Raw genomic sequence first — 21,198 nt, 5'->3', positions numbered from 1 at the left:
TAAGGTAAAGCATTCTTACAACTATTTAGTTTTTATATTTTACCCATTTTCTCAGTGCTCGGCGAAGGAGAAGGCAGAGGAAAGAAAAAGAACGAAGGAAAAGGAAGAAGGGGCAGCACCGGTTGCGCGCCAGTTTATCTTTTATAGACATTTGAGCACCTACATCTGAGCATCACCACAGCTTCTTTCTGAGAATCTCTCATAGATTTCATTTTTTCTCTCTCTTAACCCATCTTTGCCTCAAACCAGGAGCTACCCTGCAAGGGAAAGAAATGAAGTCGTTGTTCGGAATCTGAATTTCCAAGTGAGACGGAAAGCAACGAGCAAAAATGGCAAAAAATGTGGAAATTCTCGTTGTGGAGATCTACTTCCCTCCCACCTGTATTCAACATGTGACCTCTATGTCTATCTCTATGCCTCATTATTTCAGTTTCTGTTTGGATGTTGAGAAACGTGGGAAATGAAAAGAAAGTCTAATTTGTAGTTTTTTTCTTTTCTTTTTTTTTTCCCTGGCAATATTTTTTTAAAAAAATTGGTCATTTACACTGGTTGTTTTGGATTAAAGAAAAAAAGAAGTAAAGTTGGGTTCAGCTATTTGTATAGTTCAATTTAAGTTCGGCGAAGTGGAGGTGGAGATTTGTTTTTTCAAATCTTGGACTTAATAATTGGAGATTCATGTATTGACGTTTTAATATGTGCATCTTTATATTTTCGCTCTCTGTTTCGGTCATTGAAATGAACGTAAAAAGGAGGAAACTCATGTAGTTTACATTCTCAATGTGTTTTAATCAGTGAGCTATTCTTCAAGTGTTATTCCTTTACTTTTTCGAGAATCAAACAAAACCTTCTTTTTCTCCTTAACTTCCCTGCACGTAAATGAATGAATTGTAAAAATATATTTACGTTTTATGTATAGTGGTTTTAGGCAGCTCAGATGGGGGGTATTTACCTATATTATGATCCAAATTTGGTGGAATTGATTTTAACATCTCTCATATGTATATCCATATGGTTGTTAAATATGAAAGTTTGGTAATTTAGTCGAAACTCTGATCCCATGGGGGTGGTCAACCACCACCGATAGACTCCAAAGACAGTGTTAAATTACACTTAATTGCCGAATGATAATGTTTTAAATTATGATCGTTTTGTTTTATAATGGATGAACAAATTGATGGGTACAATTATTCAAGATAAGAATTGAGACTGGTAGATTTGTGATGTGAACAGCTTCTTCACATTTAAAAGAAAACATTTGCAAAATTTAATTCTTCTTTATTTGTGTTTCTTAAAAGATAAACGGAATAGGATTAACCAACATAATTAAATGTACTCAGGGAAGAACCAAGCCGTACGTTTTCTTCCTTTTCTTCGTGTGGGTCCGCGTGTGTTTCTTTTTCTTTATTTCATTTGTCTAGCCAAAAGACATAACCGATATGAGTTTTTTATTTTTTGGTTCCCCGAAGCCGTAGGTTCGTCCAAACGAAAGTCTCGATGTTTGGCCAAGCTCTGTAATATTGGATATTGTCATGATTTGAGATCTTCAATGACAAAAACATTAAAAACGGTAAAATTTATTGGAAGGGAAAGGGAAGGGTTGGATGTTGTCTGTGGTGGGACTGTGCAAGAGAGAACCCATTAATAATAAAAAAAAGGATATATTATTGGGAGGGAAAGGGAAATGAAAATGGAGTAATAATAGAATGTGAATATCACTATTAGACTTTCATGCAATAATATTTTCTACCTTTTAACCATTATATTATATTATTATATTATATTATTTCAATTCCCATGTACTTCAGTGATCACCAACTCTGAAATTAAATTCAATATATATAATTATATATAAAAAAATTTATTCATTACCAAATTTATATTAAATGATAGATTTATAAATAAAATATAATAAATAATTTACATATAATTATAAAATATTATATCATAAGATGATGAAAAGATTACGACATTTGAGGATTATAATATTTGTTGATCATTATCCAGTTTTAAGAAATATCTAATACAATTTAATTAAGAGACTTACTCAGATAATCTACAATAAATAATTTCACACATGTATATATATGACCTATGAATGATAAGGGGTAAAAGTGATTTTTCATTTCTTCTGTTTCCGTCGATTCTGAAAATGGCAGTATTGACCTATTGGTCCCTTCTTTCTAATTATTATAGTTTTTATTTCTATATTTGCTAAAATTTATTTATTTTTCAATCATTAAATTATTGATTAATTCTTTTTTTTTTAACCATATTATTTTTGTTAAAAAAAAAAAAAGTTGTTTCACTCAACTAGGCACGTTCCTCCCGACCTAGTGTTATATATATGCATGTGGTCCTAAGGCGCTGCAACGTCAAATAAACTCAGTCATATTAATATTCTAGTATATATGAAGCTGCAAGCTAGTAGCTAGTCTTTAGATCGGACTTTACATTGATAGTGATTTAAAGCTACCACATCTGATCTTTTTCTCGTCTTTTGCCATTGCAGAGTGATCTCCAATTCACTGGTAACCAAAACCATGCACGCGTCCCAAACAGTACATATTCTGGACCACTTTATCCCAGTTATTAATGCTGCAACTGTCCATACAAATATAATTATTGGGTGGTGCTATTCTGCTGTTCGAGTAGCACTTTCAGTATTATTATTAGTTATAAAATTATTTTTTTAATATATTTAAATATTTAAAAAAATATATCAATACATTTAAAATTATTTTTTTATCATTCGATTAAAAAAAAAATCGAACGATATGGTTTGAGCGGCATAATAGAGTTTTTCATAATTATATATTTATATATATATATATATATATATATATATATATCACACACATGCATGTCTCTCCTTCACTGCCCGAATTTATTAGAGAAATTAAGCACCACATCATGGGGGGTCCGATATATATATACTTTGTACATGTATATTTCCGACACTTTCCCTTTGATCTCCATCTCAACTCATTATATATATTATTGCGTGCGAGCCCCACGTATTGGTATAATCAAGTGCGCCATTTGAAAACAGTGAAAAATGTATTTGTCTAATATTGTATCCTACCCATTCATTTATATTCAGCTTGCCTTTCTCAAATGAAGAATTAGAGACAATAATTAAAAGTTGAAAACTCTTTTGAAAACATCAAAACAATCAACCATAATGCAATATTTTCACATATATATTACGGTTTTCAACCTCTACCAAGTAGTCATAGGGTATGTAAGTATATTTTATAAAGAATAGAACGTGGGATAATGAATAGTAATTGATAGAAAGAAAGTTTTCATGAATGCTACACACAACAGTAAACACAGACTTCCAATTTTCAAAGAAAATGATACTTTCCAATGTTTCCATATGATTCTTTCGTCAGCTCTGTTAGATTGTCCATATCCCAATCCTCAAGTTATCATAAAAAAAAACAAAAAAAAATCATCACTAGTCTACTATCATATATGACCCCATAGCATAGGCTATTATCACCTCAAAGTCAAATTTATGAAAGCTATAAGGGGTAGTTCGTGGGTGTTATCATGTGATCTTTTTAAAAAATGCTATATATATTTACAATTTTATTTATAAAATTAATTTTAATAATTTTCTTTTAAAATTTAAATTTTAAATTTTAAATTTCAAAATTTTAAATTTCAAATTTCATAATTTTCAACATATCAATAACAAACACGTAGAGCACACGTGGAGCAAACATGTGGAGAAGTAAATTTTTTATAAATTTTTCTTAATTACACTTGGTATATATATTCAAATCTTATAAATTATAATAAAAAAAACAAAATTCACTTTATATGCAAGTCTTTCTTTCATTTTAAAAAACTGTAAATAACTTTTTTTTTTTTAATTATTGGCTGCAAAAACTGTTATCCAAAGCATCTCTTACCAGCTGCCATACAAGGCCAAGCGTCGAATCCTGAAAAAACTTTAGAATATGGCGATAAAGATAAATGAAGAAGAGACAGGAGAATTGAAAAGCTGGGTAATATATGAAAACCTTGTGTACCTATTTATCATTATGTACATAATATTACATCATGAGATGTCTGGTAATGATGGAGAAACAGCTGGACAATCTCTGTTTCTAGCCTAATATTAACAAAATTGGAGGGGGTGTCCTTGAATTACAAAAGTTAACAGACAGAGTTCCAAAAGGCTGTCGTCCTCAAACACCAACGGTTCACGCGGTTTCCTTTTCGAAATGGCCACCAAAATAAACGAAAAATAAATAGACAACCAGCCTGAAGGTGTTAATCAAGTCGGACGCCGCCCCCACAACACCTACACCCCACAGCTACCAGACATGCCATTTCACACTAATGGCCGAACATCTCAAACCTTTGCTTGCTCTTTGGGTACCTTGGTTTGAAATTGAGAGAGATAGACCTGGCATTGTATAACAGTTTTATCTATCCTGAACCCCGGAACAACTGTGAAAGCTACCCGTGGATCGGATTCTGGTGTGTCATCCGATGAAAGGAATGCTTCATCGGCTACACTTTCCATGTACACTTCTGAAAATCGACATCCCTTGTTAACTTGAAAGACTGAGGCCTCAGGCTCGAAAGAGAAGGCCAGACAGTGTAACAGCCAAACTCGCTTTGCCATTTCAGCGAATAAAGCAAAGAATGTGGTGTTTGGAAATTCCCCGGCTTTCACGAGGTTTCTTTGATTCAGATTACCAAACAAAGATGATTCCAACTTGGGATTAACGAGTTGCAAGTACTTAACACGGCAAAATTTTGAAAACTTTGACTTAGGATTCTGCTCAAGAAACTCCTTTGGTTTCCCAGATTTCATGTCCATGAATAGCCTAAAAAACAGTTGGTGCCTTTTATCTGGCAAAGACTTGTCTGGAAGAGAGAAGTTTGGATAATTGAAAGCCTCGAACATTTGCTTACAAACGAAGGACTCGAACACGAAGCATTTGTGATCATCTTTCAGATAAACCACACCCGGTTCCATGGTATTTGCTGCTGCATCAATATCCCAACCAGCAGATTTCATCTCCTCCACCATCAACCTGACAAAACTTCGAATGGACTTAACTGCATGCCGGAGAACTGTTACAAGATGAGTAGGAGTCAAGCCTGAATGCTGAAGATTGTCGAGCACATATAACTGCCCACTTTGGTTCAATCTCTTATCAAGTAACCTGTTCTGTTTAGTGGCTTCCTCCAATTTCTCTCTCAGAAATATAAGTTCAGAATCTTTGAGCCTCAGCTGAGAATCCAATTTCTTCCCCATTATTTCATAGGTTTTCAAAACACTCTTTTGCTCCTGAATTTCAGCTGAAAGCATTGCATTCTCTGGTGAAGGATCAAACTGTCTCTTCAAGTAACTCTGCTTAAATTCCGACAAATTCTTCAACTCTGAGACTACCATTTGATCAGCAGCTTGAATCCCATCAGCATCATAAGGAAACTGAGAATACTGTAGCTGAGCATATGCAGCTTTAATGGATGAAATGGTAGCAAACAGTTTGGCAAGAAGAGCTTGCAAGGCCACCTTATTCTCTAGCTCCTCTTCATTATCAAAAGGCAGGGACCGACTACCCGTTCGGGCTGCACTCTTGCCAACATTCCAGTCTTTCTTGATCTTTTCTTGGGGCTTCACCTTTTGATTTCCATCAACCGGGGCAACTCCAGTTGCCACTCGAAGGTGAAGAACTTTAGCAAAGGTGCGTGCCAGTTTACCCTTAGCAGGATTCACGTCCGATGATTTAACAGAATCCATCTGCAGAATGTCTCAAAGGATAGAATTGACGAAGAGAGGGAATGAGAAAATGAAAATATATAAAGTTAAAGTAGCAAAAAAGAATTTGAGACAATGATGGGCGCAGATCAAAAGAGAAAAGTAAAGTAATATGCTTTAGACTTAGATCTAGGCCATCAATGGAGGATGGAATTTTCTTAAGATTTTCCAATTTGCAGTCTTTTCAAAAGAGTAAAAAAGTGGATTCTGACGCAGGAAAAAGTAAATTAAAGCGAAAAGAAGGACCAGAATGAAAAAGATAGGGAGGAAAGATTCAAAGACACTCTCAAAAGACAAGCTTAAGGTTCAGAGGTCTAAATGCTGCGCAACTGAAGCTAATATACAATAGAAAAAAATAGAAGTATTTGGAGGAGATTACTATTTATTTTTTATTTCTCCTGTCTCCTGTGTCACTCATCCTTGGGTCAAATCAAGCCTGATATTAAGAACCAACAATGTCCACCTAACAGCCTCCATGGCATAAAAATAGTCCAAATGTTCAGAGACATGGACTATTTTATTATATACAAATACCCTGGTAAGGTTTAAGGGTCAAATTGGTCTTTTTATTTGGTCAGGGCAGCAAAGTCGAGAGTTTAAACCTAGATGACTACCTACCAATCCTGATGGAATCTTCAATTATTATCTGGACATGGGTTCCAGCGTATACAAACAAAAGGAAAGTAAGGGAAACATGTTTACTCTTGTGAGGATTCCTTTTTTTTTTTTTTTTTTCAAATAACAATAAGAAAAATGAATTTCAAAAATATTGTTGTTTTTTTTTTTTCTTTAGAAAAAATTACTAGTTGAGTCTATCATCTTAAGTTGATCTACCTAATTGAGAAATTTCTTTCACATCACTAACTCATTCATGCTTGATGATTGTCATGGCATAACTTTGATACTATTTACCCGCACATAAGTTCTTCTACATTTCATGAAAAATGTGAGCCCATTTTCTCACCATTTTTTGTATGACGAGGAAATCGGGAGACTGTGCAAGCACAACAAGTCTTTAACCCGGTTAAACCCCAGACCCATGTAATGTGTCCCCATCATACGAATCTGATAAATCATCGGCTGTTCGCTAAGGAAATGTGTCTCCTATAAATTGTTTGCACCCATGGATTTGAACCTTGGACCTAGATAGAGCATAGCACAAAGACCTAAGCCCTATGGGGTTATTTTCTCACCATTTTATAGAACCATATAGATATGATATGCATTTTACGAAAAATGGATCAAAAGAAACATTTAACAACATAATCAATCAAGCATGGTAAAATGTAGTCATTCCTCGACAAAAAACTATTTAAAAAAACAGTTACATTTGTCTGATGAAATCCCATAGGATTCCTAGAGTTTGCACGCTTAAGACAAAGAGCAGGTACCAAGTAATTTGCATGGACCAGGGGAGGGGGCCATAAAAATGAATATCTGGATTGGAGCATTTATCTCCTCAATCATGATTTTGTAAAAATAATGTGGCCCCACGAGTACTCTCTGGCAGAAATATTTCCACTCATCTAGACCCTTTTTTATGAGTACTCGTCTAGACCTTATGTACCACACAACGGGTTATTTCAGCACCCATTTTGGATATCCACACCCACCCCTCTCACATGGTGGGTCCTATATAGATCCCATCATGTGAAAGCAGTATGTAAACACTTTTAAAAGAAAATGCTGAAATATCAGTTCCCATAAACTTCACAGAACCATTCTAAATCCAAAGGTTCTCACGTCCTTTGGATACGAGTAGCAGTAAGTTTTTTCAAGATTTGAGCCACTGCACTTGACACAGAAGCCATAATCCAACGGGCAACAGACACAAAATCCCCTCATGAGCATTGTTGTCCTTGCAACAAACTGAGAACGCATCTCCAGCTTCATCACCAAAATGTACAATTATATATGCACCTAGCTGATCCTGATCCTACAACTTTATCCTCTACCCACTTCTTATCCCGGTCCTTATAGAACAAGAAATGATTTCATGACCAGTTTAGAGCACCCAACCCTATTCTAGGCCAACAGTGTTTTTTTTTTTTTTTTTTTTTTTTTTTTATGATGAGGAATCCCGAAGACCGTGCAAACACAACATGTTTATTACCTGGTTAAACTACAGAGCCATTCACATCACACGGACCGGGTAAATTATCGACTTTCACTGATGGCATGTCTGCTAAAAACTGTTTGCAGAACGCGATCTGGAAAACATAGACCAAAGACTACGGGAGGTTTTGATAGTGAGTTGAGATAAGATAGCAGTTAAAAGTTAAATAAAATATTAGTAGAATATTATTAATATTCTATTTGTTTTGAGATTTGAAAAAAGTTGAATTTTTTATTATATTTTGTTTAGAAATTTGAAAAAATTGTAATGATTAGATTAAATGAGACGATTCCTGGATCCAAACAAGGCCTAAGGCCCTTGCCACTTGATCCAATCATTAGGGTCTAGGCCAACAATTTTCTAGCATCGTTTTAGTGGATATAATCAATCCCCTATGATGGCTAATGCCATGGCCATGTATTTCGACACAGCTAAGAAGGATCAGCAGCTAGTGCCCAATTGTTTAATAATGTTTCTTCTTTTTTATGTTATGCACCCATACTTGCATAATTGCTTTAACCAGCAAGTAAGACCCCCCCATATATTAAACATATATTTCCTATATTCCTTATTGGTCAATCCCTTTCACATGCTGCCAGAATGGCAAGAGCCCACTTTAGAGAATGGCATGCAACTCACCGGAGATAAATCTCAACACAAACCAGACCGCTGGTCCAAACATCATAGTCCAAAAATTATATTGACCAATGAAAACCGTTGACATAAAATACCGAGGAAATTTACCGTACCTTAAAAAGTATCACGAAAAATTGCACGAAGAAAATATTTTTATCGACTTCTCTTCATAGAAACTTTAAAGCTCAAGAAAACAGAGCGAAAACAACTCCACAACGATCCTCGGACGGCAACCTCTACGACCCTGCAACTAAACCCCATAGACAAAAAACATCAAAACCAGAAACAAGAAATTTCGGCCACAGAAAAATAACCCAGAATAAACAGAACCTCCACAGACAGAAGCAAGATACTCCACAAAACACGGAAACAAAAAAGAAAAAAAAGAAACAGATACAGAGGCAAGAACAGAACTCTTCGTTTGGGTAAGAATCGAAACGGAAAAGTGTTGAGTCACAGAATAAAAACATGAAGAAATATTAAAAACGCTAGAAAAAATAGTTTTGTACCCACAAAATAAGGGAAAAACCATAAATAAAGAGGCGTTGACAGACTTTGTCGTGAAAGATGTGAAAAGCACTAACCTTCGCCTCAAAAGAAAAACGCGCCTAAAACCCTGGGAAAACCCTTATTTATTCCAGATATTCTCAACCGAAAAGAAATATATATACATATTATAATAATTATCATTATTATTGCTAAAACCCACTACGAATCTTCCTTTTGTTGAAACGGGCAATAAACAATGGAAGATCATCCAATCCGTAAGTAAAATTAATTGCAAAAGAAATGAATAAAAATATATAAACAATGCAATAAATGAAGTCGGTTACGAAGCTTCGTAACCAAACCTTTACGTTACCATACGAAGGAACTTGAAGTAGAACTAGAAGAAGAGGAAGAACAAAAACATATCCCTCGGATCTTTTTTTACCTCTACTTCGAATTTTTTTCCCCGTCCGGTTTGAGAGTTGGGTTTTGGAGCAGAAATCTTGAATGGCTTTGGTCTTGGCGTGTCAGAGAGAGAGAGAGAGAGAGGGGAAGAACAGAGCTCGAGGGGCAAAGAAAAACAAAATAAGCAAGAAGCAGAGATGCAGAGGAAAGAGAGAGAGAAGGTATGAAAAGACCAAAAAGGACAAGGACTGGAAAGATGTCCGACAGGACAAGTGTTGGGGGAATTTAAAAGGGCCATAGGCTGTGGTCGCTATCAGTGATATTACGGTGTTTACTTTACTTCAATGCCATTGGTTTTGGTAGTTATTACGTATCCGTTGTGGGTGAAGGGTGGCTGGAGATTGTGGGGTCGGTAAGGATATTTTGGGGCAATTTGGGAGGGGAAATCTGAGACGTATTCGCAGACCTTGCGTAGGTCGCAGGTGGGTATTGGAAAACGAAACGGCCTTAATTTATCATTAAAATAAACTTCCTCCCGTGTAAATGCTTAGACATAAAAATCGTACGAGTGGGATCCTGCCGGCAAAGTGGCGAGCTGTACAGCTGCGCGTCCCAGCACCGGCTTATTCTGGAATGACCCCAATGGTCCGCACATCTATTATTTAGAAAAAATAATTTATACGCGTTTACAGATAGATTGAATTGAGTTGCGTTAAAATGATTAAATATTATTAAAATATTATTTTTTAATATTATTATTATTTAAAAATTTAAAAAAATTAAATTATTTATTATATTTTATGTTTAAATTTAAAAAAATTATAATGATAAATTGAGATAAGTTTGAGATTCAAACGTAAAATAAATTTTTTATATATATATTTTTTAATAAATACATTTGATATTTATATAAAAAAATTATTTTTTAATAATAGACTTCATTTTTTTAATAAGAATATGTAGAACTTACACGTCATAAAATTATATCTAGCATTATTTTTTATTTAAAAAATAAATAATATTTACAGTTCTAGAGTATAGAAGTTCCGCACATTTCTTTTGAAAAAAATAAATAAATCTAGAATATGCATGAAAAGATTTTTTTTTTTTAATGGTGGACTCCATTTTCCAATTTTTTTCAAATAGAGTACGTGAAATTTGCATACCCTCTGACTATGTCTAGCATTACTGATTTAAATATTGAGTAACACTAAATACAGTCCTAAGGTGTCCAAACTCTTGCATATTCAACTTAAGAAAAATAGAGTTCATCATTAAAAAATTATTTTTTTACATGGATCCCGGATTTATGTATTTTTTTAATAGAAATTCGTGAAACTTTCATATTCTATTACTGTAAATATAATTTCTCTTAAAAAATTAATAAAATACATTTATTTCATTCTAATTATCGATGTTAACGGTTAAGTATCATTTTCCACTGACATCACAAGGATAATTAATGCAAATCTATAAATCTGGTTAAACTAATTAATTAATTTAAATGGAGACGTATTTTTAACTCAATTTATGAACTAAGGGTTTGGAATAAAAGTATAACTAAGCTGTCTGACAGCAAAGAAATTGATCGTCGAGTATGTAATTTCACCAAATTTTGTAACAATCTTTCCCTTAATTACCCCCAAAATACATCTTATATATTTATTTTTTTAAAGAAAATTGTTGAAATAGGTCCAATCGGATAACAACTCTTGTGATGATTGATTAGACACGATAATTTTTATAAGTAGAAGCTTGATGATTTGAAAAGTGATCAACCAACAAATACATGTTAAATTTACTCTAATATTAATTAAACCACCCTTTTATTACAAACATATGTTAAATTATATGTTAAGTTTTAATTATTCATGCTTCTCCTTATTTTATAAAAATTAAAAAAAAAAAAAAGAAAAAAACGCCGGTTTTGTCAATTGCATACAAAAGAAATTTAACTATATTTTTTTTACTGTTTAACTATATTGTTTTAAAAGTACTACAATTACAAAAAAATTTTATAAAAGTAAACTTACAAATTGGTATAGTTTCGCATAATACATTATATTTAATTTACAATAAAAATCGATTTGCAATCAAATGTATCATATCACACACCCATTTGTAAATTTATATTTATAATTTTTTTTTTTGTATTTAAAATATTTCTCTATTTTCTAACTCTTCTCAATCTCTTGTATGCAAGGAAGGGATTATTGATTAAGAAATATGATCCACTTGGCCCATAAATTATAATAATAATAATATAAAGAAAATCTATTAATAAATCTCATACACTATACATTATTTTTTTTATAATTTTTGTAATTTTTTTTTTTACCAAACTTGTGATGTATAGATAATAAATAAAATAATTTAATTATTTCAAGAAGAATAAAAATAAAAATAAAAATAAATAATTTAAAAAAATAATAAATAATAAAAAAATTATAGTGTGTGACGTGAAGCTACCAAATAAAGAGTAGTCTAGCTATGAGATTTGATAATCGAATTGGCCAAATCAAGTACAGAACATAGATACATGTGGCTGTGCTCTAAAAGACGGTGGCAGTCTTAGGGGCCCCGACATATTTAATTACTTTCAATTATTGTATACAGAATAAAAACAGGAAGCTTTTAATTTAGCAACCATGGGTATTTATTTAAAGCAATTTCATTTGTCCAAAAAATTCCATGAAAATGACGCACAGCAACCGTGGAAATAAAAAATTAAAAGAAAAAAAAAAGATCTATAAACGTGAACCAAATTGGGAGTGTATAACGCTTATCAGATTTCTTTTATTTTCTAATTATTAAAAAATATTTGGATTAAAAAATTATTATCTTAATTCGGATAATAGATGACTCGGGACTAATTGGATAAGGAAAAACAAAAACATGCATGGCTCAGGAATGTTGTGTTTTTGTGCATTTGCTTTGAATGCACGGTTGGTTTGGAGGAGAGCATGTAATCTCTAGAAAAATTCTACTCATTATTTTCATACAATACACGACACATGATTTTTTAATTTTTTAATTTATTTCTCTTACCAAATACATAGTGTATGAATAATGATAAGCATAATAATTTAATTATTTTAAAAGGAATAAAACCATTAAAAAAAAAATTGACGTGTGATATGTGAGACGATAAATACAAATCTTGTGATGTGTATGATGAACACAATCCTTGTTGCGTGCAAAAGCTGTGATTAACTTTGCCTTGCCTGTCGTTTAGAAGTCATTTTCAAGACAATGGAAGGATGTTGGGGATTGGTGTAATTGCCATAAATAACATGGGTCAGATCCTTTTTTCATCATGCACATGTATTTCTTTTATTTGTCAACCTTTCATAGCTGAGAGCTATGCTATGTTGAAAGCAATTGAAAGATGATGTGATCTAGAGGCGAAAGATGTAGTGTTTGAAAGAGATGGTAAGAATGTGATCCAAGCAATTAAAGAGTGCAAGCAAGATTGAACATGAACAGGGCAGATATTGGCAGATATTAAACATATAATTTCCTTGAGAACAGATTGACAAGCACAATTCATATATCGAGGAGGAAATGAAGCTCCTCATGGATTAGCACAGAAGACTCTACAAATAATGGGGAGCAAATATGGACGGAAGAGGGACCAAATAAAATTAGTGCTATTGTATTGAGAGAAATGGAATGATATTGTTACAAAGGAATGGAAAATGAGTTTGTTTGATCCAAAATTTAAAAAAAAACAAAAAAAAAATACAGAATGACTAATTTTGAATCTCTTCCTTTTTCACATATAGACACATTTTTCTCCAAAATTATTTTTTCAGGTATCTTGCCTCGTTTGTTTTCACTAATCTTCTTAACTCATCTCATCTCATAGTTATAATTTTTTCAAATTATCACACAAAATAAAATAAATAATTCAATTTTTTCAAATCTCAAAATAAAAATAATATTAAACGAATATGTTCTAATAATATTTTATTCAACTTTTAACTTTAATATCAACTCATCTCATTTTATCTCATCTGTAAAAATAAACGTGGCTAGGTTGACAGGATACAATTCTTGGTAGAGGCAAGAATTAAAAGATAATTTTATTTTATAGAATGTTTAATAAAAAAAAACTTGCTCTTTTTCAAAAATAAAGATTGGCCCTGTTTGGATTCAGATATAAGTTGAGGTGAGTTGAATTGAGATAATTTTAGATGAGTTGAAAAAAATATTGTTAGAATATTATTTTTAATATTATTATTGTTTTGGAATTTAAAAAATTTGAATTGTTTAGTATATTTTGTGTGAGAATTTGAGAAAATTGTAATGATGAGATGAGTTGAAAATACAAACGAAGCCTAAAAAGCTACAAATTTTTTATGTTATAAAAAAAAAAAAAACACAAGATATTTTAAGCAAGAATACGCAGCGGGAAGACAGAGGGAATGTTTCGGTTTTCAGTACTTCTAAATATTCCATAATCTCGCTTAAGAAAAACTCTAAACCCAGGCATACGCTGGGAAGGCCAACGAATGGCATCCAACGTGGAGTCAAATGTGCTGTTTTGGAGTAAATAAACGGTATGTTTAGTTGGGTTTGAAATTGTGTGAAGCTACTTTTGAAACGGTGCGTTTCACATTTTCAATGAAATTGGTTTCTCTCTCCATGCTCTCTCTCTCTCTCTCTCTCTCCCCTGCCCTCCTCTGTGCTACTCATGTTCCCAACCCTCACCCTAACGCGATAGACCCACTGTGTTATACTGGAGGATTTTGCTCAAAGTTCGACGCCGTCCTAAGTAACTCAAAGTTCAGTTTCTGATTTTCTTTTCCCCTTTCGAGTTTCGTCTGTTTAAGGTTTATGCATGGTAGTGTCATGAAAATATTGAAATCGGGTTTAAAGAAACTTGAAACTGGCCGGCTTGAAGAGGTTTTGTTCTTTTATATGGGTTTTTAATTGTTATTTAAGGAAGTTATGTCTCGCACTTTATGGGTTTTTCCTCGTTTTGCTTTTTCTGGACTTTTTTCCTTGGTCGTCTAAAAGTAGAGAAATATGTTATGTTTGTAATTCATTATGGGTTAGGAGTTGGAATTTTATGTACTCAACTTTGCCTTTTCTCTTTCCTTTTTATGGTAGAACCCAAATCAACCAATCAATTTTATTCTATTGCTTAGTCATGAGGTGGTTCATTGCAAAACATATCTTGAAGCCCTTCAAAAGGGTTAGTTCTAGCACATAAATTCATGATGCAACGACGGTAAGCGACACAGATCTGAGACTTTGTTACGATATGAGTGGGAGAGAAACAAAACCAAAGCTTTTTCGAAACCAAGATAGACGAAAGTGTAAAAGAAACGAAACCAATCGAATAGATGATGGACAGAATTGTAAAAGAAATGAAACGAAGAGATGATGGACGAAACTGTAAATGATATGAAAGCAAGAGAGAAACAAGTTCAAGCCGGAAAAGCCTGTTTTGTTTTTGTTTTTTTGTTTTTAAATAAAATAAGTGTTGCCTGTCAGAGGGAGTGCGCATACAAGCACAAATTTGTGCCTGTACCTAGCCGAGCTGCTCGCTTAAACGACACCATCTGCCTCATTTTGGTGTCGCTAGAATACTACCCTATTCGACAGAAGTGAATGAAAAACACACAAGAAATGCAAGGAATCTAAATTAGGCAATTTTCATCACATAAAAAAGCATCTAAAGAGCATTGGTCAATTTCATTTCTAATAGCCTCTCAGAAGCCTAAAACCAGTAATCTTAAAGAACCATGGCACTCGTAACAGGTCCAATGGTAGAGGAGAAATTAATATGGTAGTAAGGTATATGTCTTAAGGGGCAAAAACAAATAACAGATATAAGAAGTGATGCTTATCTCAGTACTAACAAACTACCCCTAGGCCCTAACATCTTGAACCCAACTCTTTCGTGTTAAAAAGGACCTACTTACATCTCTCAGTCCACCAAAACTGCTGGGGAGCTCAGTAGTCAGTAGCACCGCCAAGGTACCAGGCATAACTTCTAGCAATGAGATGTAAGCTTAGAAACCGAAGAAGCCGAGCTCACTTGCTCTTTCCTTCTCAAATGTTTCAAAGTACTGATAAATGATTGTCACCGCAAGCAGAATTCCAGTCCCTGAACCGATTGCTCCCATGAAATCTGCCAGCACAGTCAATGCACCAATACACATGCCTCCAAATGCTGCTGCGGTGGGTATGTAGCGGTTCAGCTCCTTCTGTAAGTTTGACTCACGATGCCCGGGCATCACCATTTGTTGTTCCTGCAAACTCAGCAGAAGGTATACATGAAATGACATGCTGCTGGTATTTTGGAATGGACTTCTATGATTTAAAAAAATATTATACAAGGGTAGTTTTTAATATAAAGAGCTTGAGTCCAAGTTGGAAACTAAATTGACCCCAAATACAACATATTAAAATAGCCAAAGGCCTATGACCTGATTGACATAAACCCTCAGCATCCAAAATGGAGGTCTTAGGTTCGAAACCCCCCCCCCCCCCCCTCAAAAAAAAATATATATAAAAATGCATGCAGACAGTCGAACCAAAATAATTTTGACAGCATTACTAGACCAATTCAAAGTAATAGCAGTTTGTATGCCATAAGATATGACCAATTTCAAGCTCAAAACGCCAAGAATTCCATCTCCAACATGCACGCACATGAGAAACTTGTCTCATATATATATATTTGTATAACAGAAGCTGAACTTGGATCGCAGAGAATTCTTACCTTAAGTTGCTTGGCAACATCTCTAGCAGATGATCCTGAAACTTCAATCCAAGTTTTTGAGAACAGTGCACAGGCTGACAACATAAAGACTAGATAGAACAGCGCATGGAAAGGATTGGCTGCCATATCAGCTAAGCTGAAAATGTAGGATAGTATTAAAACAGATTTCCAGTATCAATAAGGCAAGGAGTAAATTCACGCAACTTGCAGGTAGCACAGATTCTTCATTAGCAGCATGCCCATGTATTAAACCTTATCGATATGTATATTGCAGCATGCCCATGTTTGCGATAGACTTAAGAAAAAAGGGGTTCTACATAGAATACAAAATATAATTTTTTTTAAAGTTAAAAACTTCAGAATTCCCAATTTATAAATGGCAAACAGGGATTATGAGATCACTTCTTTTTTTATTTTCAGTTTTAATGTTAGAATTTCATTTATACAAATTTATACTTGTATAGAAAATCTTAGCTTCATTCGTATTTAAAAAAGATATTTATATACTATTCAACATCTATTAGTAGTCAAATAAATCTCGCTAAAATGGTACCACATTTGCCTATGAGAAAGAGATGGAGGATAAGGATGTAGGTTGTGCAAACTTACTGTGTCACACATGCGTACACACATAAAATGAATCAATTAATTATTGTATCCTCACCCTATTCTATCTTAGATATCCAATAATTGATAAATCTTTGTGAATGTATCATAAAAGGGAAGTATCCTTTGAGCTAGAGCTCATTAGCTGTCTGCATCTTATCATATTTATTGGTCATGATGATAACCCATATCCAAGTACAATAACAATGCATGGTGTATTAGAAATAATGCAATCTCAACAAGGGAAAATGCTAGATTACCTTGACGGTGCAGTGATATAATATGCAAGACCACCAACAGGTATAGAATGACCATTTGAATATTCAGATTCCTTCCATTTACCCAAAAGATTTACCAGAAAATTTCCACTGTACCTCTTGTATAGCAGCTGCACAAATACAATATATTGGTCAAACGGTAATGCAGAAGGTCACATCCAAGTTGTGAATACAACCATAAAATATCAGTACCTGGGAGATAAAGTAAAGATTGGTCACAAGTGCAGAATGTAGAATAATGGGCATATTGGAGGTATAGAACAGCTTGATTGGATAAGAACCCTGCTGTCCTCTGGCATTCTTTGACCTTACAGGCAAAACAACACGGAAACCTTGGAAGTAGATTACAATTAGGAAGACCAGGACTGTAGCAAGGAGGTTTGTCACATTTGGAAGATTCTGCCGGTAAAAAGCCTCACGAAGAGCACGAACCTTGTCTGTTCGAGTTATCAGCAGATGGAATAGAGCAATAACAGCACCCTCAAATTCAGCGCCTCGCCCACTGTTAATAGTGGTGGGGCTAAATGCTTTCCAGATAATGCTTTCACTGACAAAGAATAATATATATATATTCAAATATTCATCAGGAAATACATTAAAAAAAAGAGAGCGAAATGCATTCCAAAAAAGATACCAGTCCCTCGAATAAATTCTTTTATGAGTATATAGAGGATCTTTTTTACTTATCAAAATATACGAATTTCACTAAATAGCGTAAAAGGCGCAACCCGAGTATGCAGGATGTATACAAGAGGGATGCCTAACTAGAAGAAGAAAATTATACAAGAAAAACATGAAGTTAAGCCCATTAAAGTCTATAAAAGCTGTCCAAAGGAAGAGAGTATTGAAGGAAGAAAACTATGAGCTCCACCTGTATGTCAGTAAGATTTTTTGTTTTTTTTAATCAGTAAAAGAAAATTAAAACACTTACCAGATATTGGTAGCTATGAAAAGTGAAATTCCCGAGCCTAGACCATATCCTTTCTGAAGAAGCTCATCTAAACATATAACAATGATACCAGCAAAGCAGAGCTGGATGATAATAAGAATGGCATTTCCTACTCCAAGTTGGCCAACACTACCATACATCCCAGAGAGAACATATGCAACCGCCTCACCCACAGCGATAAGGATGCCAAGTAACTTCTGTGCACCATTTCTGCGAAGGGAAAAGGAAAAACCATCATGTCAAACAATGAGCACAAGTTGCACAATCCAGTCACAGTTAATGGAAAAAAAAAAAAGAAAAAAAAAAGCAGTTTAGTGCTTTGGAAGGAGCATCCCAAAGAAAAAGCTTTAATAATCAACACACAACAAACTAGGGAGCAAATTTGTTAAAAATGATGCATGGAGAACATACATGAAAATGACTAATCAATGCAAACCCAACCCAATGATTTACAAAAATTTGGTTGTCTGCTAACAGAACTGGGACATAAATTCAAGTAAGTAATTAAATACTAGGCCCAAAAAGCTTATATACAAATTCTTCTCAAAAGAGACTTACAAGAGGGCACGATCTTCACGTACATTGTTGTCCACTTCAATGATCTTTGACCCCGCAAGGAGTTGCATCACCAGTCCAGAAGTCACAATTGGGGTGATTCCAAGTTCCATGACAGTCCCACGGTTCGAAGCAAGAATAACACGCATCCAATAGAATGGGTCTGCACCTGTTGTGGAGTGTATGCCATAGAGAGGGAGCTGACTGCAAACCAAGAAAATGAAAAGAGCGATCACAGTATAGATGACCTTCTCTCTGAAAGGAATTTTTCTATCAGCGCTCTGGACTTCAGGCAGAAATGACAGAAATGGTCTGACCAAATGAAGCACCCTAAATCCTCCTCCCATCTTACTTTGTACAAATTAGTTCAACCCAATCTGCACAGCCATTAAAGGAATAAATGAGTACAACGTTGAATATAACATAGGCAATGAATGCCATCTATATGGAACATATTCCCCAATTCAAATGAAAACTGCCATCAAGACCAGTAATATGTAGAAAAACAAACGAGGGAGTACAAACAAATAATTAATGTTGGTATAGAGCACACCCTGTGGTTGAAATGACAACTGCCTAGCAAGAAAAAGAAAGGCTAAAATAATGAGTGCTTCCTAGCTGAAAACGAACAAAAATTAAAAGAAAAGAAACAAACATCAATTTTCCTTTTGAAATATGGAAAAAAAAGTTCTCAGAAAAATGCCATGAATATGAACCCATTTTTCATAAAATCTATGATCTTTGTTACACACTTTCTAAGAAAGTGAGATTTTCATTTTTAAACCAGAAAATAATGAGTTATCAGTTCTGTTTCCCAAATCAATTCTTGAAATGAATTAATCTACATTTCCAAATCAAACAGGGTTTTAAAAACAGTGAACTATCAGATTCCAATCTATTGTTCTAATATTTTGAAGAACACCAGGCGGTTGTCTTCAATATAGAATGCAACCTGATTTTTCAGATGGCAGCCAGAGAGCTAAACACCCTATCCTGCATAAAAGATACAATTTCTAACTTCTAGCTAAGGGTATACATAGGGAGAACGGGTCTCCGTTTCTGAAAACTCCATATAGAGAGCTGCCGTACATGTGTTTGGTAACGCAGTGAAACCATACAAATTTCTTTCATGTCTGTTTTTTTATTTAAAAAAAAAAAAAAACTGCCCTCACTCTCAGCAAACAGGAAACAGTCATTTTCAACACCTTTTAACCCTTTTTCTCTTTTTTGATAAGCTGTTTTAGCCCTTTTTCAACTGAATGCAAAATAAGAATGAAGAGAGCAGAAAAGAAGAAGAAGAAGAAGATAATCTTTTTGCCTCCATTTATAAATTGGGTTCTTAAAAATGAGATACAAATTTCATTTCCAATACTAAACAAGTAAACATGGCCATACAGATCGGTCAGTTTATCAGATAACTACATGGTGATCTACCCATATCTTATTTGGATAATTAAAAGCACATTAAAGATAAAACGGATGCTAAAAAAAAATTAAAAAAAAAAATTGAAACCAGCCCTTCATATATTCAATAAGAAATTCGAATATATTAAAAAAAATAGTCGTTTTAAAGGCAACCGAATGAACAACCACGAGAAGATATAAGGAGCAACTCACGAAAATAGGGATTAATATACTCAAAAAGCACCAACACATGCACGCGAGCACGTAATTAGCTGAAGACGTGAGATAATTCACAAAACCACACCCACAAAAACACAACCGCATCCATGAAATCCCAATCCTTCCCGCACGTGTATGCGTGTTTGTTTGCATGTACCAATATCCATACCCAAGCATATATATGCCCATACATACATATACATACACATGAATACCAACATATATGATTACATACATAAATATATCCGAAAATGTAAGAGATCTATACATCTTGCGAGAGAGAGAGAGAGATGAAGCGAGATAATTTCAGGTCGAGAAACTAACCGAAGATCTGCACGAATCGATTTTGAAAGATCGAAATCCTGCTGTCGCCTAAATCTCTCTGAGAATTTGGTTGGAGAGCAGGTGGATCTGAAGGAGCCTCGGGGGAGAATGAGGGTTTCGGGGCTGGGCTTAAAGGTATGTGAGAGGGACGGGGTCAAACGAATTAGGATTTGACACGTGTGAGATTAAAGTGACGTGGATCAGACGGCACGTTTGACGGATTCTATAATTTGTTTTCTTCTGACCGACCGATGACTGGCGAGGACGCCGAGGAGATTTGGAGACGGAGAGTCCTTTTTTTGTTTTTTTTTTTTAAATCTCATAACTATTTTAAAAAAATTCCAAAATCAAATCAAACGTTTTCAAATCTTAAAATGTACGAGCTTGTGGCGAGTTCGCACGTTAAATTGTGTATCCATATTTATATATTTTTTATTAAAAAAGTTAAAAGAAAACAAATTTTAAAAAAAGAAAAATATTTTTTATTTTATAAAAATCATTTTTATCTTCAATTCATACCGTTTCGTTAATTATATATCTTATATATCAATATCGATATACAATTTAATACTGAACTCGCTTATAAAAAGATTTTTTCAATATATTATCTTAATTTCCATTCAATCCAAAAGTAAAAATCAAAACAATTTTATAAAATTTACTCTTGAAAACTTATTTTCATTTTTTTGTCAA

General features: G+C 33.9%; 2 protein-coding genes across 8 annotated transcripts; both read right to left on the bottom strand.

Moving 5' to 3' along the window:
• Positions 1-4,022: 4,022 nt before the first annotated feature.
• LOC121234289 (protein GRAVITROPIC IN THE LIGHT 1) lies at positions 4,023-9,685 on the bottom strand. 5 transcript variants are annotated; one of them, XM_041130174.1, is made up of 3 exons: positions 9,475-9,619; positions 8,654-8,790; positions 4,023-5,770 (listed from the first exon to the last, which is right to left on the bottom strand). In XM_041130174.1, the coding sequence occupies exon 3, from the start codon at positions 5,768-5,770 to the stop codon at positions 4,367-4,369; it is 1,404 nt and encodes a 467-aa protein (XP_040986108.1). In that variant the 5' UTR covers positions 8,654-8,790; positions 9,475-9,619; the 3' UTR covers positions 4,023-4,366. The 5 variants fall into 5 exon arrangements, with proteins under 5 accessions (XP_040986108.1, XP_040986110.1, XP_040986109.1 ...); XM_041130176.1 differs by having other exon boundaries at positions 8,654-8,784; positions 9,475-9,617; XM_041130175.1 differs by having other exon boundaries at positions 9,392-9,609.
• A 5,433-nt stretch (positions 9,686-15,118) lies between these two features.
• LOC121234592 (protein transport protein Sec61 subunit alpha-like) lies at positions 15,119-20,664 on the bottom strand. Of its 3 annotated transcripts, XM_041130588.1 has the most exons (8): positions 20,506-20,615; positions 19,481-19,551; positions 18,562-18,935; positions 17,986-18,213; positions 17,247-17,601; positions 17,037-17,164; positions 16,171-16,306; positions 15,119-15,697 (listed from the first exon to the last, which is right to left on the bottom strand). In XM_041130588.1, exons 3-8 carry the CDS (start codon positions 18,903-18,905, stop codon positions 15,458-15,460), a joined length of 1,431 nt encoding a protein of 476 aa, XP_040986522.1. In that variant the 5' UTR covers positions 18,906-18,935; positions 19,481-19,551; positions 20,506-20,615; the 3' UTR covers positions 15,119-15,457. The 3 variants fall into 3 exon arrangements, with proteins under 3 accessions (XP_040986522.1, XP_040986521.1, XP_040986523.1); XM_041130587.1 differs by lacking the exon at positions 19,481-19,551 and having other exon boundaries at positions 20,506-20,664; XM_041130589.1 differs by lacking the exon at positions 19,481-19,551 and having other exon boundaries at positions 18,562-18,939; positions 20,505-20,636.
• Between the last annotated feature and the right edge of the window lie 534 nt (positions 20,665-21,198).

The sequence above is a fragment of the Juglans microcarpa x Juglans regia genome, chromosome 6D (genome assembly GCF_004785595.1).
Source record: "Juglans microcarpa x Juglans regia isolate MS1-56 chromosome 6D, Jm3101_v1.0, whole genome shotgun sequence".
Lineage (NCBI taxonomy): Eukaryota > Viridiplantae > Streptophyta > Magnoliopsida > Fagales > Juglandaceae > Juglans > Juglans microcarpa x Juglans regia.
This window is presented reverse-complemented; position numbering and strand designations above follow the sequence as displayed.

Excerpts from the sequence above, each read along its gene's own strand:
- LOC121234289 (XM_041130172.1), bottom strand. The coding sequence starts at position 5,770 with ATGGATTCTGTTAAATCATCGGACGTGAATCCTGCTAAGGGTAAACTG.
- LOC121234592 (XM_041130587.1), bottom strand. The coding sequence starts at position 18,905 with ATGGGAGGAGGATTTAGGGTGCTTCATTTGGTCAGACCATTTCTGTCA. Across the intron at positions 16,307-17,036 it reads TATATCACTGCACCGTCAAG|CTTAGCTGATATGGCAGCCA; the intron begins GTAATCTAGCAT and ends CTACATTTTCAG. Across the intron at positions 15,698-16,170 it reads ATGTTGCCAAGCAACTTAAG|GAACAACAAATGGTGATGCC; the intron begins GTAAGAATTCTC and ends CTGAGTTTGCAG.